This window comes from Micromys minutus (genome assembly GCF_963924665.1).
Source record: "Micromys minutus genome assembly, chromosome: 19".
In the NCBI taxonomy this organism is placed as follows: domain Eukaryota; kingdom Metazoa; phylum Chordata; class Mammalia; order Rodentia; family Muridae; genus Micromys; species Micromys minutus.
In genome coordinates, this window is record NC_137954.1 from 3100487 (window position 1) to 3115649 (window position 15163).

A 15163-nucleotide genomic window follows, 5' to 3' on the forward strand; every position below is an offset into this window, starting at 1 on the left:
ATGTGTGTATTGTTAAGGCTTGAGAGATGGCTCAGCAGTTAAAGGTGCTTACTGCTTTTACAGAAGGCCCAGGTTCAGTTGCCAGCACCCACACAGGCTGCTTAAAACACCCCTAACTTCAATTCTAGGGGATCCACTCTCCTTTGCTTCCCCCAGGCACCTGCAGACTTGTGGTACTGTAAAACCAGCACAGGCACACGTACTCGCAAATAAAAAGAGATAAAATTTAAAAACGAGTGTGCTGTATTAGAGAGTAGTGATCCAGAGGGAATTTGAAGCATCTGGGAGGAAGTTCCTATGTTATATGCAGATGGTGTGCCACTTTATAACATTCTTGGTACCCACAAGATGGAGAGGCTGGGGTGTTCTCTACACATCTGAGAGACACAACATCTACGTGTTCAAATGAGAATGCTGTGAATGTTTACAAATCTACGGAGTCCCTCCTCTTTACTGTATCAGCTGGAGTAAATTAATCACAAATGTCTCACGTTCTTACTCCTCTAAAGCAGAAGAAAACCCTTGCTTTCCCAGAAGGATCGGGAATAAGTGGGGTCATGCTTGTTCTAGGTTCACAAAATTGCTAGACATTGGGGTGCTCAACCCGAAGTCAAGGAAACTATATATATATATATATTCATATATATATATGAAACCCAAAAAACTCTTGGTTCTTTCCTTTCAGTGTTGTGTACTGCACAAAGCACTTTACAAATTCCAGCAAATGAAAGGTAGTAATGGCTGCTTTGCTATACAAATATTTAACAAATTGATTTTTGCCGTGGAAAGTATATAAATATATGAACATCAAGCCATTTGCTGAAGGTGTGAGTTCTTAACTGGGGGCAGTTTGTGCTCAGAGTTAAAAACAATTTCTGAGTTTCAAAGACTGCCAGACAACGCAATGGTTAAAATAAAGACCAAAGTATCTGTCGTGGTGTGATTCTACCTGTTCCTATTAGGAAGGAGTAGCTGTAGGACTCTTCCTCTGCACACTGGGTCAGCTGCACACAAAGGCCGCAGTGCCAATTTCGTCGACAGTGCGTTGTGCCGTGCTGGAGTCCTGGGTTTTAGGGAAGGACTTTCGGTTGCTATGGAACTCTTAATAACGATTTCTGCCTGGACCTCCATTTTTCATACTCCCAATCTCCAATATAAAATCACTTAGATTTGGGCTGTAGGGCAGTAAACAAACTTCCGAGCAGGAATTAACTGGGCTCGGGCATTAGTGTCTTAATGTAGGGAATGACTTTCATTCTAACCTTTACTAACCACTGGTCGCTTAGCTGTGGAGGAGTCTCTATTTTCTTACAGTGGATGGAATCATACAAAGCCCAGAACTCACAGGGAGGGGCACTGCCTGAGGCTTTCGGCAGAAAATTAGTCCTGAAAAAGTATGAGTTTATGCAGAATGAATTTCTATTACCAGTCTGCTTTTACCTTCACGTAAAATAAAAGGAACTGGATAAATTAATCAAAAGCTGGGTTCTTAAGTCAGAGAAGATATTCCTGTTGAATTATCTTTAAATGTAAAGGAAACAAATCTTGCAGAAAAATAACATTTTTTTTTTTTTGCTAGTTTGTGTGTGTGAGATCTGAGATCCATGAGTCCAACTCCTGAATCATGTTTCTAAGATACAGATCTCAGTCCTTATTAATGTGTAACTGATACTTGGGGAACAGTAATCGAGTTCTTCGGCTCCTGGCACATAAACTTAGGGATGGTTTATTGGGTGGGTGGGAAGAGGACATATCTAATTTGGGGCTTTGCAGCTTCACCAGTATGCAAATAATTCAACAATGATACAGAACGAATAGGTTCTATCTCAGCAACTGCTACTTGCTCTAACCCCGGGGGTGTGTGCTTCCCGACAATTATCTGGCCTAATTCTCTCTTTTATTGCTTGGGGTTTTAAAGCTTCAGTTTCGAAACATAGAATAGATGTGATTGATCAGTAGAACTTAGGATGTTTGCATGCTGTCTCCACTGACAAGTATCTAGTGTACAGGAATGAATGAGAACGCAGTCTTTGCAATCCGAGGTGGAAATGCTTCACGGACCAATGAATCTCCACCTCCTCAGGCACCGCGACACTCGCACCATAGGAGGTGCAGCAGGCCTGCTGTGTGAGCCCTGTGGTGGCATCCATGTAGTCTGTAGAGGACAAATGTGTATCTGAGGGCTGAACTGAGTATAATAAAATCCCCAATAGACTCAGGGTTGCAGGGCTATTGAAAAGTATTATAAGGCCTGCACGAGTCTATCAGATGCAGATGGGACTGTGAAATTAATCAAGCTGCTGCAATAAATTCAGCTGCCGTAGAGGTGGCAAGGCGGTGTCAAGAAAGGTAAACGTGAAGAACGAGTGTTGGGTCTCTCAATGAGAGCAAGGGGGGAACGAAACTGGAGTTGATGGGAGTTGATGGGGGAAATCAAGACTGACCCAATCAGCAGGACTGTTACACTCGGAGGGACATTTTCAAATCAATTTCTCCTGCCTGTAAGAGTGTTTTGCCAAACAAACTGACATTGTTATATACTTTTTATTTCTGGTTTATTTAATCTTCTTTCACACAGGCATTGTTAGTTCAACAATTCGGTGTTTGGGGTTACATTAATTGCAAAGTAGGAGCAGCACAGCTGAAGAGGTTACACCATCTCACTCCTCTGAAAGTCAGAGTGCAGCTGGGGCTGCCGGCTGGTCACCGCGGTGTGTAGGTTCACGTGTGCTACACACAGTAAGAGGAGGGTTCAAGCCCCGGTCTCCCATCTTCAGACTGCAATATAACAAAACATTGGCATTCCGTAATGAAAAATAGATAAAGCAACTTTTTAGTATGTTAGACAGAACAACATACACATGAAATAAAACACTAGCATGCGTTTATGAGCTTAAACATTAATATCCTGTGAGATTAATGTATAAATAAAATGTTACTGGGAATGAAATTACCATTATGTGTTAAAAAAAAAATACCCTAGCATTTTACTGTTCTTAAACATGCAAGTTTGAATACCTCATAAACCTATATAGTATTTGGAATGAAAAGGTCACTTCAAATGGAAGATATTAAAGAAGCATTTGATTGACGTCCCCATAAAACAGCACATCCTACTCATTTGAGACTTGCATTTGTTCCAATATTAAAGAGACGATATCCGTTTGAGCCTTTTCACAGAAAGACGTGTATTGCCATTTATTTAGTGAAAAGAGCCACAGTTTCCACACCAGAATATCTGGTTATGTCATTTAATACCAGGCCGTGAAGATGCTGAGAAGATAAGAGATTCTTGCAAGATAGATGAACTTCTTCAGTATTGTCAAAGGGCAAAATCGATTTAAAATGTCAGTATTTCACTTTTTAAGAACATCTGTTTTTTTTCTCTCTTTGTTGTCATTCTTTGTGGCATTTTTTGTCTTCCATTTCCCTACTTCCCAGTCTGTTCATCGGCCCTGCCTTCGGTCTTAGTTTTCCTTCTCAGCAGTCCTGGTGTAGTAGCTCCCTGTCGGCACAGCCTTTCAGCCCCCTTACAATAAACGGTGATATTTAGAAGAGAAGAACCAGCTGATCCTTCTACTCTATCTTTTGAAAATGTTTTCTTCTTAAAATAAAGAGTTATGTTCTCAGCTCACAGACTTACGTATGTCCCATATCACATACTTGAAGGCTAATCATTCACAGGATACAGTAAGAATTCACTACATTACTGCTATACTATTCAGCAAGCTGATAGAAGGACCCCCCCAAAATCACCTTTTAACTACTACCTTAAATATCCTCTAGTTTTTCTGACTAAGCCAAAGAGATAGTTGATTTTTTAAAAAACTGCTCCATTTCTTCTCTACTTGCAATCTTGGAGAAATTCTACCGAAATAGAACCTACAAGCAAATTAGAATTGGGATCCCTGGCAGGTTGCTTCTGTGACCCCGTATAGGTCTGAGGCTACTGTGTGGTTAGTGATTAAGCCTGGACAGTCCCAGTAGGGAGCAGGTAGAGATGAAACAGTGGCTTCCAGGATGTGCTTGCACTTGAGCGAGGCCCGGTCTTCTGGCTGCGCACTCAGGCGGTCTGATCCACTTGCAGCACGGCCGGCTGGACCGGTTTCTCACTGGGTTCCTCCATCTCCTCGGAGTTGAGCATGTAGCCACTCTCATAGCGTGCCTGCTGGGCCTGCTGCAGGGCCAGCGACTCCTCTTCATCTTCCACAATGGTCAGATCCGCGTTGCTGCCCATGCCTGAGTTGTTCCCTCTCAGAGCTGACTTCTCAGCATCTACGGTGCTGCCCTCCACCAGGCCGCTAGGGAGGGATGCTTCAGAAAGCCCCTCTGTGAACGAGCCCTCCTCATGGTCGTCCTGCATCTGATCTTCCAACTTGGTCTCATTTTCTACAGAGCTTTCCCCCTCTCGGACTTTCTTCCGACCAAAGGAGAGGGGAGAAACTTTGAAGGGGGAGCTTTTCCCAGATGAGGCTTTCTGGTGGTTGGGTGTGAGCGATTTCTTAATCTTTTCTCTCCTCTCAACAGATACGATCTTTGTCCCCAGCTTGTTCATCTTTTTCTCGATGTTCTGGCGAGAAAACGCTTTCTTGAGGCTATCCACTTTCCTGAGGCTGGATCTTTTTATTTTTTCTGCTCTGCTTTCTTCCGTCTTCTCTTCTGCACTATCTTCCAAGGCCTCCTCATCACGGGGCAATTCGTCTTCGGAGGAGAGGTCCACATTGTGCAGAGTTTCCTCCAAGGACTTGTTTTCGTCACCCAGCTCCTCCTTGCCGTCTGCAGCGCTGGGAACCGGCTCCTTCACAAACACACTGGCAGGGATCTCGCTTTCTTCCTGTAAAGAATGGCAGTGTGAGTTCGTGAGTTCATGATATTAGCAGCAAGCCGAGCAAATAACCCGAAACTGCTCTCACTTGGGTCTGTGTTCTAGGCAACGCACACGGCAGAAGCAAAGGGTGGCTTTCCACAAGAGGAAACAGTCGTTCTAATTTGGGTCCAGTCATTCACCTTGGGCTGGATAAGGCCAAGGCCAGCCAGTGGGAGTATCGTAGCGCTTGGCTGGCAAGGGACTATCAGTGACAGGCAGAGGGAAGTGGCCAGACTCATTCATGTAGGCCAGGAAGCCGCCCAAATAAAAAAAATAAAGTAAGTTAGAATGCTGGAAACCCAGAGGCCTCTACTGCCTTCCCTCAAGTCAAGAAAGGGGGGCTTGTGAGGAGGGAGGGACATGGACACAGCTTCCGTCAAAGATCCCACGAGAAAGGAACACAAAAGTCTAGCTGGAGGATTACAAGGAGGCAAAGGAGAACACTGGGGAATCTGTAAGTTCAAGTTCAGAACAGCCCAGAAACCTTGATTAGGTTCCCTCCTTCTCCCCCCCCCCCCCCTCAGACACACACACACACAGAGTGAGGAATAGATGTCCCTAGGCCTGCTCAGGAAGCCTCGTGGTCCAGGATGTGCTCAGTGACAATAAGGGTGGAGATGAGGTGTGATGCTGTGGCCAGGCATAGCCAAGCCTCTAGTATGCAGTATCTTCTTTGGGCAATAAAGTGTTGGCCTCACACATGGCTAAGGGTAGAAGAGAACCTGTTCTCTTCAGGCTCCCCTGCTTCTCGAATAAATGTGGCCTTCTATAGAGTTTTGGGGAATGGTAGAGCCTGAAAATTTGTCTCTGAAGTATGAAGCTGCTTGCTGAGAGATTTGAATACAGGCAGATTTAGGCCACGTTTGTAAGAGCACCTTTGAGTTTTAAGTGGTTCCCTTTTTCCTCATTGTTACATGGGAACCCATTATCATGGTACTTGCACATTTTCATCAAAAATAATAGCACATGATGGAGAATTGTGGCAGGAAGCCTGGATCTTTGCTGTACTGCTAAGTGGCTGTGTGTCTTCAACAAACAGCTTAATCTCCTTGGGTTCCTGTTCCTTCCAAACATGAACCAGAGGATTTGACCTAGATTAGCAGCTTTCAAAATGCACTCTCAGGGCCATCAGGGGTTCAGCAAGAATCAAAGCAGGGCACAAGTCAGACTCCTTTCCACCTATGCTGCACCCAGAGCCTCCATATGGCCGGATTGTATCTCAGCCAGCCCAGCACCCTTGGAGGTTGAAAACAATAACTCCAGTCTGCAGATTTAAGTCTCTGTCCTCCCTGATTGCTGTCTTTCACAGTGCTAGAAGATGCTACACAGGCTACTGTCAGAGAGAAAACACATCAGTGGTCTTACATGGTATCAAAGTACGCATCCTGCAATACCAACCTGCCACACAAGGTATGGCCAGGGACACACTAGTGGTATGGTTGCTGTGTGAGTAGCTCGCTAACTGCTTCCAGGATTGGGTTCCAGGCTTGTTTCACAGGAAGGTGTTTCATCCCTGGCACTGTAACTCTGGTCAAAGCCAGGGTTTGGCTGGGGAAGATCCCAGTTCCTAGTGTTTTGCTATTGTTATTTTGCTAAGTGGTCCTGATGTCAAATAGCTTTTGAGTATTGACCCGGCTCATTCTGATTCTCGGTCACAGGAACTTCTCTTTGCCCTGGGCAGCAGTCAATAGAAAGGTACAGAACTGTTCACAGCACTGAGAACGAGAGACTAGCTTAGATCTAAATGGGAATCTTTATAAATCTTCCTCCCCGCTCCAAGGCTCGGGAAACATGGAAGAAGAGAGATGGGAAGAACGTAGGTGCTGGTGGGAAGGAGGAAGTGCTGTAACATTCTGTCCTCGGTCCATGTCACAGTCACCACACTCAGAGCAAGTGGTGTTACCTGCGCAAGACCTTCAAAAGCTCGGCTTACCCCAAATGTCAGCATAGAGTGTATAGCTGACCTCCCAGGCTCTTATCCTATCGGCAGCAGATAATTCCCAGGAATCCTTTTCGATGTGGGCTTTTGAGGAGAATAGTTTGTCAAGCTTCCAGCTGAAGTGGATTCTGATTCATGGGCATATACTCCCTAAAAGGATTTTTATTTTTTCTTCAGCACTGGGTCTCAGCAGATCAAGCTTAACAACCACTCATTACATGAACACACTGGGTAAGATGGCTTTTTAGGAAGGTCATGAAGGTACCTGGAGTGTAGCCTGGTCTATACGGGAGATGCTGGAGGGCTGTAGGAGAATGGGCCTATTTCATTCTGTATCTAGAAGGAAGCTTGCTGAATGCTGGTTACACTGGAGAAACCAGAGAATCCAAGGCCTGAGGGGGAACTTTCTCCCTCTGAAAGGAGGGTTTTGTTTCTGGTGGACCAATGAATATTACAGAGAAACGTAGACTTACAGAAGTGGTTAGGGCTCTGGTGGACCAATGAATATTACAGAGAAACGTAGACTTACAGAAGTGGTTAGGGCTCTGGTGCTTGGTCCTGAAGCAGAATCTCTCCTGGGGTCTGATTAAGAGCATTGAGGAGATTTGGCGGTTGTTGCTTGCAGGGAAAGATAAAACCAAGAGCTCGGTGAAATGTTATTAAACGTCCTCAGTGAGGAAAGAAGGGATTCCGGCAGAAAACTAAGCCTTAAGGTACATTGTCTATACCATAAGCTCTCAGGGGAATCAAAAGCTGTAGGTTGGGATAACTTTCCAGTTTTTAATTTTAACAAAAGGAAGAATCAAAATAGATTTTAGTCTTTCTTAAATGTAAATTTTATTACCAGCGCGGAGCTCCGACCGACCGAGTCTTACACTCTTTCGCTGCTCTTTGAGGGGAGTGCATTAGAAAGTGAATTGGGATACCAGTGGTAGGTGCAGGCTGCACTTGGGGTGGGAGTGGTGCGAGGCAAGATGGGAGCCCAGCAGAGCTCTTCTGTGAAATGCGAAAATGTACAGGAAAATTATATGAGAGCTCTTTGATGCCAATTAACCCAGCAAGAGCAAAGTTGGCGGTGTCTTTATGCAGCGGGAAACTCCTGAGCAATGACTCCTCAGCTAGCTGTTGGGCCTCAGCTGTCATTTTAATTACCTGGGAACTATTTTATGTTCTATCTACTGGAGAGTGTGTTGGTATCTTCTTTGAAGGCAACTCTTCCTTTCACAGAGGGATTTGTAAACTCCCAAGCATGCAGATCTCTTTCTTTTTCCAAAACATTTGTCTGGAATCAGAAAAATACCAATTCCCTTCCTTCCAAGTCATTCGCTTAAACAAAGAACACAAAATGTGGTGTTTGGCCATTCAAGTGGTGGTCTCTGCGAACAGAATCTGCTACAGCTGCTTCTTAACAGTGCGCACACTACGTGGTCCTCTTACACACCCAACGGAACACCTTCAACTTCGCATGTCTACAAGTGGGGGACAGCTCTGCGCCCACCTCCAGTTGTAACCTTCGTTACCTGCTTCCTTTTACAGATTGCCCGACTGGCAGCTATTTTAAGGGTGAGGCTAAGACACATCTATAACCCTACTGCTGCCCACTGACGCTAGCTAATCGTTTGTCTACATGGGCTATGTGACTCCCCGAAATGGCACAATGAAAGGTCCTCAGCCACCACTGATGTAGGTGTTCTGGTTCTGACCCTTCATAAGGACCCTTAGGAGGTTTGCAAAGAAAGAGAATGTTAAATAGTAAACTTCTAACATATATGACGGATATGTTTGTAGCATGCAGGGGAAGGGGAAAGGAATGGAACAAACTGGAGAAGCAGCGTTTTCCTTGGACTTGAGCTTGTTTGCTATTTATATCGATCCTTGTGAACTAATAGTCCCAGTCGTGCGTGTAAATATCAATGCAGAAAAACCTGCCAGCGTGCTGGAGAGCTTTTGGTTTGAAGCTGATACAAATCTCTGCATATACAGATATGCAAACTTAAAAACAAAAGGCTCTATGACCAGCATTAGCAAAGAAAATCAATTTTAAGTCATTTTAAAGCCCCAATAAGAAGAGAGAAGGCGGTTGTTTGCTCTCCTCCCACTCAGAAAAATAACAGGGACAAACATGGTGGCATCCTCGGGCGTGACATGGTGGCATCCTCGGGGGTGTGAAGAGCTCACATTTACGTCCATGGACTATTTCCTTCAATAAGCCCTAAATACCTGTTATTAAAATGAGACCACACTACCTGACATTCTGATTTATAGGTCTCCTTTACACATTGATGGTTTTCTCCAATTTGTGTTTCTGAGGTATAGATTGCCAAGTGGATAAAGCCATTGATTAGAACTGCACCCGCGGGGCGGCTGCTGGTGGAATCAGCAAATCATAAGAATAAAATGCATTAGTTATAATCCCTGGGCAGTCTTTCACATTCTGGAGGATTTAAAAGTCTCATTATTTTCAGTGTTATCAGGGTTCATTTTTTTTTAAAGATTACATTAGTTAGGAATTTTTGTTACACACACACACACACACACACACACACACACACACACACATACACACACCATAAGTACAAAACAAAAAATAAATCACATTGAATTATTGAAACATGAACTTTGCCACAGTAATATTATAGTTTTTACCTGTTTCACAATTTTATCCTATAATTTCTCTTATTAATGAAATGAGACCTTGACAGTCATTTTGTTTCTCAGAGCCTCTGTTTTCTTCCTATAAAATAAGGTTAAACTAAATGACTATTAAGAGGTCTTCCAGATTAAAAAAAAAATTTGATTATGCCATTTTAACCTACATTCTACAAAAAGAAATAACCATTCACAGGAGCCAAGTTGCATTGAAGAACAAAAGATGAGAAACCTAGAGAGGGTGTAACTGGCACAGCGTCTTCAGCTATAATCAGGTTTTCACTTCTAGGGCCAGGGACAATGCTGACATTTACTAAGTGTAAATAATGACAACAATAATTTTTTTTTTTTACCATAAACTAAAAGGGCCCTGGATGAGTAACATGACCCTGACCCATGATACAGGCATGTAGGTTCTCATATGAAGGCATCTTTGATAACTCACGTTCCCCTTTCTCTTCACTTCATACCAGCTGAACAGCTTTTAGAGGAGTGATTTTGGATAAAGGACTGTCTTTAAACTAGTCTATTTAAAAATCATTGGGAGGTTTAGTTTTTAGCATACTTCTAAACTGGTTTCATTAAGGAATGATGACTGTTTAAGCACCTTTACAGACCCACATTTTTAGAAATGCGTCTGCAGTAAGTACGGAGCCTCGCTTTGCTGTTTTCATCCTGGCTGGACTCCATCTGGGTGGCAGTGCAAACTGTTAGCGCACACTCGCATGTTGTCTCCTGGTTTCGAAATGATTCTCAAGCTGTCTTTTCAAATAATCGTCCCTAGAATGGTCTGTGGCCACAAGTGGCTCTCCTCCCAGGGCCAGCTATGTGACGTTCATGCAGCCCCTTCAACCAGCAGAGAGAATTTTTCTCCTAACTTCTGCTTTTAGTAAAAGATAGACATGCTTCCAAGAAAAATGTTAAATGTGGTATTCCTTTAGCATTGATATTTTTCCGTTCTTTGTTTTTGTTTGTTTGTTAGGGGGACAGAGTTTCTTGTTGTAGCCTTGGTTGTCCTGGAACTCACTCTGTAGTCAAAGATTTGCCTCTGGGATTAAAGATGTACACTGCCAGCCTTGCCATGAATATTTTGATCATCAGTGCCCATAAGTCTTATGTTATTTATTCTGGTTTATGTCTCATTATACCGAACTCAAATATTATGTTAAACTACTGCCAAAAATGTTTTTAAAAATTGCTGAATTTCACTGGGATTTTCAAATATATCTTTGTGTTCAAGGGGGTTAGTTTCTCCAGCTCTTAGATACTGATGGTTATAATTTGAAGTTACCACCAGGGAATTAGATGCTTAATAGCTACAGTAGCGTTGTGGAAATCAGTTATTGAAACTCACATTTAAATAAATACATGACATGCTTTAAGTAGGATGGATTTAAAACAAAGTTAAGATTTAAAAGTCCAAATGTATAGGAATCTTACAAATCATCTTATACATACACACATACACATTCATACACATTCACACTCCCTCAAACACATACTAATCACACATACATACATACATATATACATACATACATACAGTTACACACTCACACATATTTGCACACACAGAAACACATATGTACAAGCACACACATACACTCAGGTAGATTTGGGATGATGTGACAAGATTCCACACACTGTAAACATCTTCTCAACAGCACAATGCCAGATGTACACAAGTCCAAGGGAAGATTATCTTTGTGAACATTCCTCTTATTTTTAAATATTTATCGCCCTAAGTCAGAAAAGTACTGAAAACGACAAATTTTTAAGACACAAAGTGCTATCAATGCAGTATCCGAACACTCCCCTTGTTTTAAAATATTTATTGTCCTAAGCCAGCTAAGTACTGAAAATGACATTTTTTTAAAGGCGCAAGGTGCTACCTGTGAAGTATACGACATCCACATTCTCTGTGAGTCCGGGATAGTCTGCTTCTGCCTTACCGTGACATATGTGCCGACGCCAGAAGGGCCTATTTAAAGGAGGTCTGTTGGATAGAGTCAATTTACGAGATAATGCTCATTCTGACATGATGGTAGCCTTATAGTGTGTGTGTGTGTGTGTGTGTGTGTGTGTGGGTGTGGGTGTGGGTGTGTGTGGGTGTGTACCCTTGCAAGCCTCAACTGAAAAGGGACAGACAAAGCTATTTGAAGAACCTCAGAATGGCGTCAGTTTTAGCCTAAGAACAGTCTTTCTCACCCAGGCGAAGTGGAGCTGCCTATTGCAGCCCTGTATCTCAGAGCCATGGAGTAATGGAGTGACTCCGTGAGCATCTCCCTCCACCGTGCCAGCCTGGAAGAATCGTTTTACACATGCCTTTTCCTTTAGTCCTCACTTGTGCAAGAGACATGAGCCAGGAAGCAGTAGTGTTTAAAAGCACGAATTCTGGGCCCAGTTAAATGTGGCTTTGAATGTCAACTCGGTCACTTGAACAACTTGAGACAAACTACAAGCATGTGGAGAGAGTCTCAGCAACTTCACCGGTAAATTGGGGATAGGCAAGGAAGCAGAGAATAAACGGGGGCTTACAGCGCATGCGGGGCTTATAAGACGGCAGCTCTTTCATGCTCTTGTTAGCGTCTTCTGTGTACAAGGGAAAACAGTGTGTCAGTGATCAGCACAGTTGGCAAGTGAGGACAGAATGCGACAATTTGTCTTCCCACCCACTGCCCTGGACTCCACTTCGATAAAGAGCATTGTTTAAGCCATTAGCATAATTGGTACCCCATTAAAACTTTAAGAAAGAAAAAAGACAAAACACCGGAGGCAACTAGTTAAGTTGTCGGTCAAATAACCACCTCGCATCTTCAGGGCTGGAATTCCCTTTAGCTAGTACAGGGCCTCCTCTGGGGAGGGAAAGGTCTGGCCACATGCTTCCCATAGTTTCCATTTTGGACTTGAGCACCACCGATGTCTCACCATTTCATCACTATGGGGAAAATTCCTAACGATTCTGGGGGGGTGTCAGTGCAACAGAGCAGAGGCCTTTGCCAGGCCCCCATCAACAGGACATGCCTTTCAGTTCCCCGTAGAGTCCCGATTCACCGAACGAACGGTCATTTAGCCCCCATTCCTCCTTCTCACACCTGTAGAACATTCGGATCAGAAACTAAACCTTAAGATCCTTATTTTCCTTCCCTAGACACTTTCCTCGCCTCCCTAAGGAATGGTGGGATACAGTTCTAGTCTCACTGTTCACTGAAGGAGAGAGTTTCCTCTGACAGGCCTGTATGCGTTCTGTTTTGTCTCGAAATCACTATTTAATTTAGAAATGTCTTCGGAGCTAAGGCTTCTAGGGTCTCTCACAGGCTAATAAAGGCAGGATCTCAGATCCCGATGTGGCTGACTACAGCTCTTTCCAGTTCAGCTGCTTCCTGAAAAGCATCTGCATAAAAGCCTAAAAGTCTCCCAACTGCAGAAAGCCTGTGAGATTCAGGAGCATCAGTTGTCTGGAACCTCCCAGCTCTCAAGTACAATTTCAGAAGGACACAAAGGCAGCAAGATGAGTCTTTCCTTTTATGGTGACAGGCAGGCTGGAGATCCCACTTGGCAGAGTAGATTCATTAGGAAAAAGAAGGCTCCTACCGCTTGAATCCGAGCTTCTAAATGTCTCTTGGGAGATGAAGGCTCTCCCTGTGTGCTTTCACAATCTGTTGGTTATAGCCTCTCCCCTCCATGGCTTTGAAAGTCTCTCCTATTCACAGGATCATAAGGAGACAACCCCGAGGCAGGATGGCAGTGCTTCCTGGGGCCTGGGTTGGCTCAATGCCATCCACAGAAGGGCTGCCAGCCTTAGGCAGGGCAGCCCTTAGATTTACAGATGCCCACCACTTGGCTGAACAACAGCTCCACGCAATCTTCCTGTCCCCAGATAGCCCTGGCTACATAAATTGCATCATTGATACATTTAAAATAAATCAAGTGGCCTTTTCATGGTAAGGCAACTATTTGAAGGGGAAGACATTCAAGGCAGGTCTTTGTGGCCACCACTGATAACGTTTCTTTTATTTCACTTTGGAGACATGTTTAATGTGTTTGTAAGGAGTTGTACTTCACTTCACACTTCTATTTGCATCATTTTCTAGAAAAGAACTGGAGAATTCTTTGACAAAAGATGACTTAAAAAATAGGACTGCCCAACTTCCCATTCTGGGAATTTCCCAAACACCAGGGGCCCTCAGAAAACGGGTGGTTTAAAGGTTGTACGTGTCTTGGTCAGAGCAAAAGGAAACAAATCCATCACACAGTTACCTCACTTCCACTAAGAGTTAATGAACAGCCACTGGATTAATTCGCCCTGTCCAGCTAACAGCTGCAGCCACAGCCCCAAGTTCCAAATGAAAAGAGACAAAGGTATTTGACTAGAGCCGGTGCCTGCACCTGCTCAGCTTCCCACCCTTAACCAAGAGAATCTAGGTGTTCACTGACAAATGTCCCCAGCTTGCCAGGCCCACAGGCTTCGCCTGAAGGATGGTGGAAAGTCCAACCCTCATGGCCCACATTTCTCAGTTGCCTGCGGCAGGCAGCCAGAGGACAAAGCTTTCTGTGTGTGCGATGCTTGACTGGCAGGGCAGATGGGAAGATGAACTTGAGTACTCAGAGGACCGAGCTCAAGTAGGTGGAGGAATCGGGGGAAACTGACCTGGAAGATGAGCACTTTGAAGTGGTTGCGTCGGAGAAGCTGGGCGTGGTTGCTCTCCAGCCTCTTCACCTGCACACACTGCCTCTCCAGGCGCTCCCGGACAGCGCGCGTGTGAGCGCTGACCTTGCGAGACTTCTCCAGCAGCTTGCTCACCGTGCTGCTGGTGGAGGCCTGGTACTTGGAGAGCTTGGTGAGGTCATTCTGGATGCCCTTCACAGAGCCCTCCAGGTTGATCTGCCGCTGCTCCATGTTGTGCTGGTTTTCTCTCACGGCGTCCAGCATGTTGACCAGTTTGTCCAGGAGGGTGTGCACAGTAACAGCATTCACCTGCGAGTTGTCTCGGATGGCCTCCTCCGTGGAGCCCAGGTTCAGGCTGGGGCTCGGTGTGGAGGAAGGCATCGGGCTGGGGCTGGATGGCTTCTCCCGGACCATGTCCGTATTTGGGTGCTGGAACTTTTCTGCCTGTGCAGCGTCCTCTCCCATGGCTGGACAGATGGGAACCAGCTTTTCCCTGCTGGAAACTTCTTGCTAGTTGGTCTGAAGTGAGCACTGCTCTCTAGGGTGTGCAGAGGTTCAGAATAACTGGCTAAGCTGAGCAGGGGAACTGCATTCCAGCTGCTCTTAAAGCCTGTACTCCACCCAGTGGAAGGCAAAGGTTACAGACCCACTCAGGGTTCGGTGACAGGCACACATTTCCTAAGCACACTCCTCACGAGCTCCAATCTTTTCTGCAGAAGATTTTCTTTCCTACACCCCTTCCCTTAAAAAAAAGTTCAATGCCATATTTCAATCATGAGTTCATTTAGAGGCGGAGAGAAACATGTTAACTTGGCAGTGCTCCCCAGCCTCTGATTGGCTAAAGGAAGTAAACTTTTCCCTGGCTGCTATGTTACACAGCGCCTGTTTTTTTTCCTGGATACAAGTTATTGTAACAGAAAGAATTGTTTGCTCTTGCCCCGGAGCTGACTGATAGGTTGCAGAACACCGAGTGCCCTTAGGAGAGAGAGAGTTGCAAGGTCTGCTACCAGCCAGGTTCCTGGTGTTAGTTTCTTTTTCG

The 15163-nt window shown here is 44.6% G+C and overlaps 1 protein-coding gene across 1 annotated transcript; it reads right to left on the bottom strand.

The window, feature by feature from the left end:
• Positions 1 to 2554: 2554 nt before the first annotated feature.
• Positions 2555 to 14828, bottom strand: CAVIN2 (caveolae associated protein 2). Its single transcript, XM_080932925.1, has 2 exons — positions 14107 to 14828; positions 2555 to 4834 (listed from the first exon to the last, which is right to left on the bottom strand). Exons 1-2 carry the CDS (start codon positions 14587 to 14589, stop codon positions 4064 to 4066), a joined length of 1254 nt encoding a protein of 417 aa, XP_080789051.1. The 5' UTR covers positions 14590 to 14828; the 3' UTR covers positions 2555 to 4063.
• Positions 14829 to 15163: the final 335 nt, after the last annotated feature.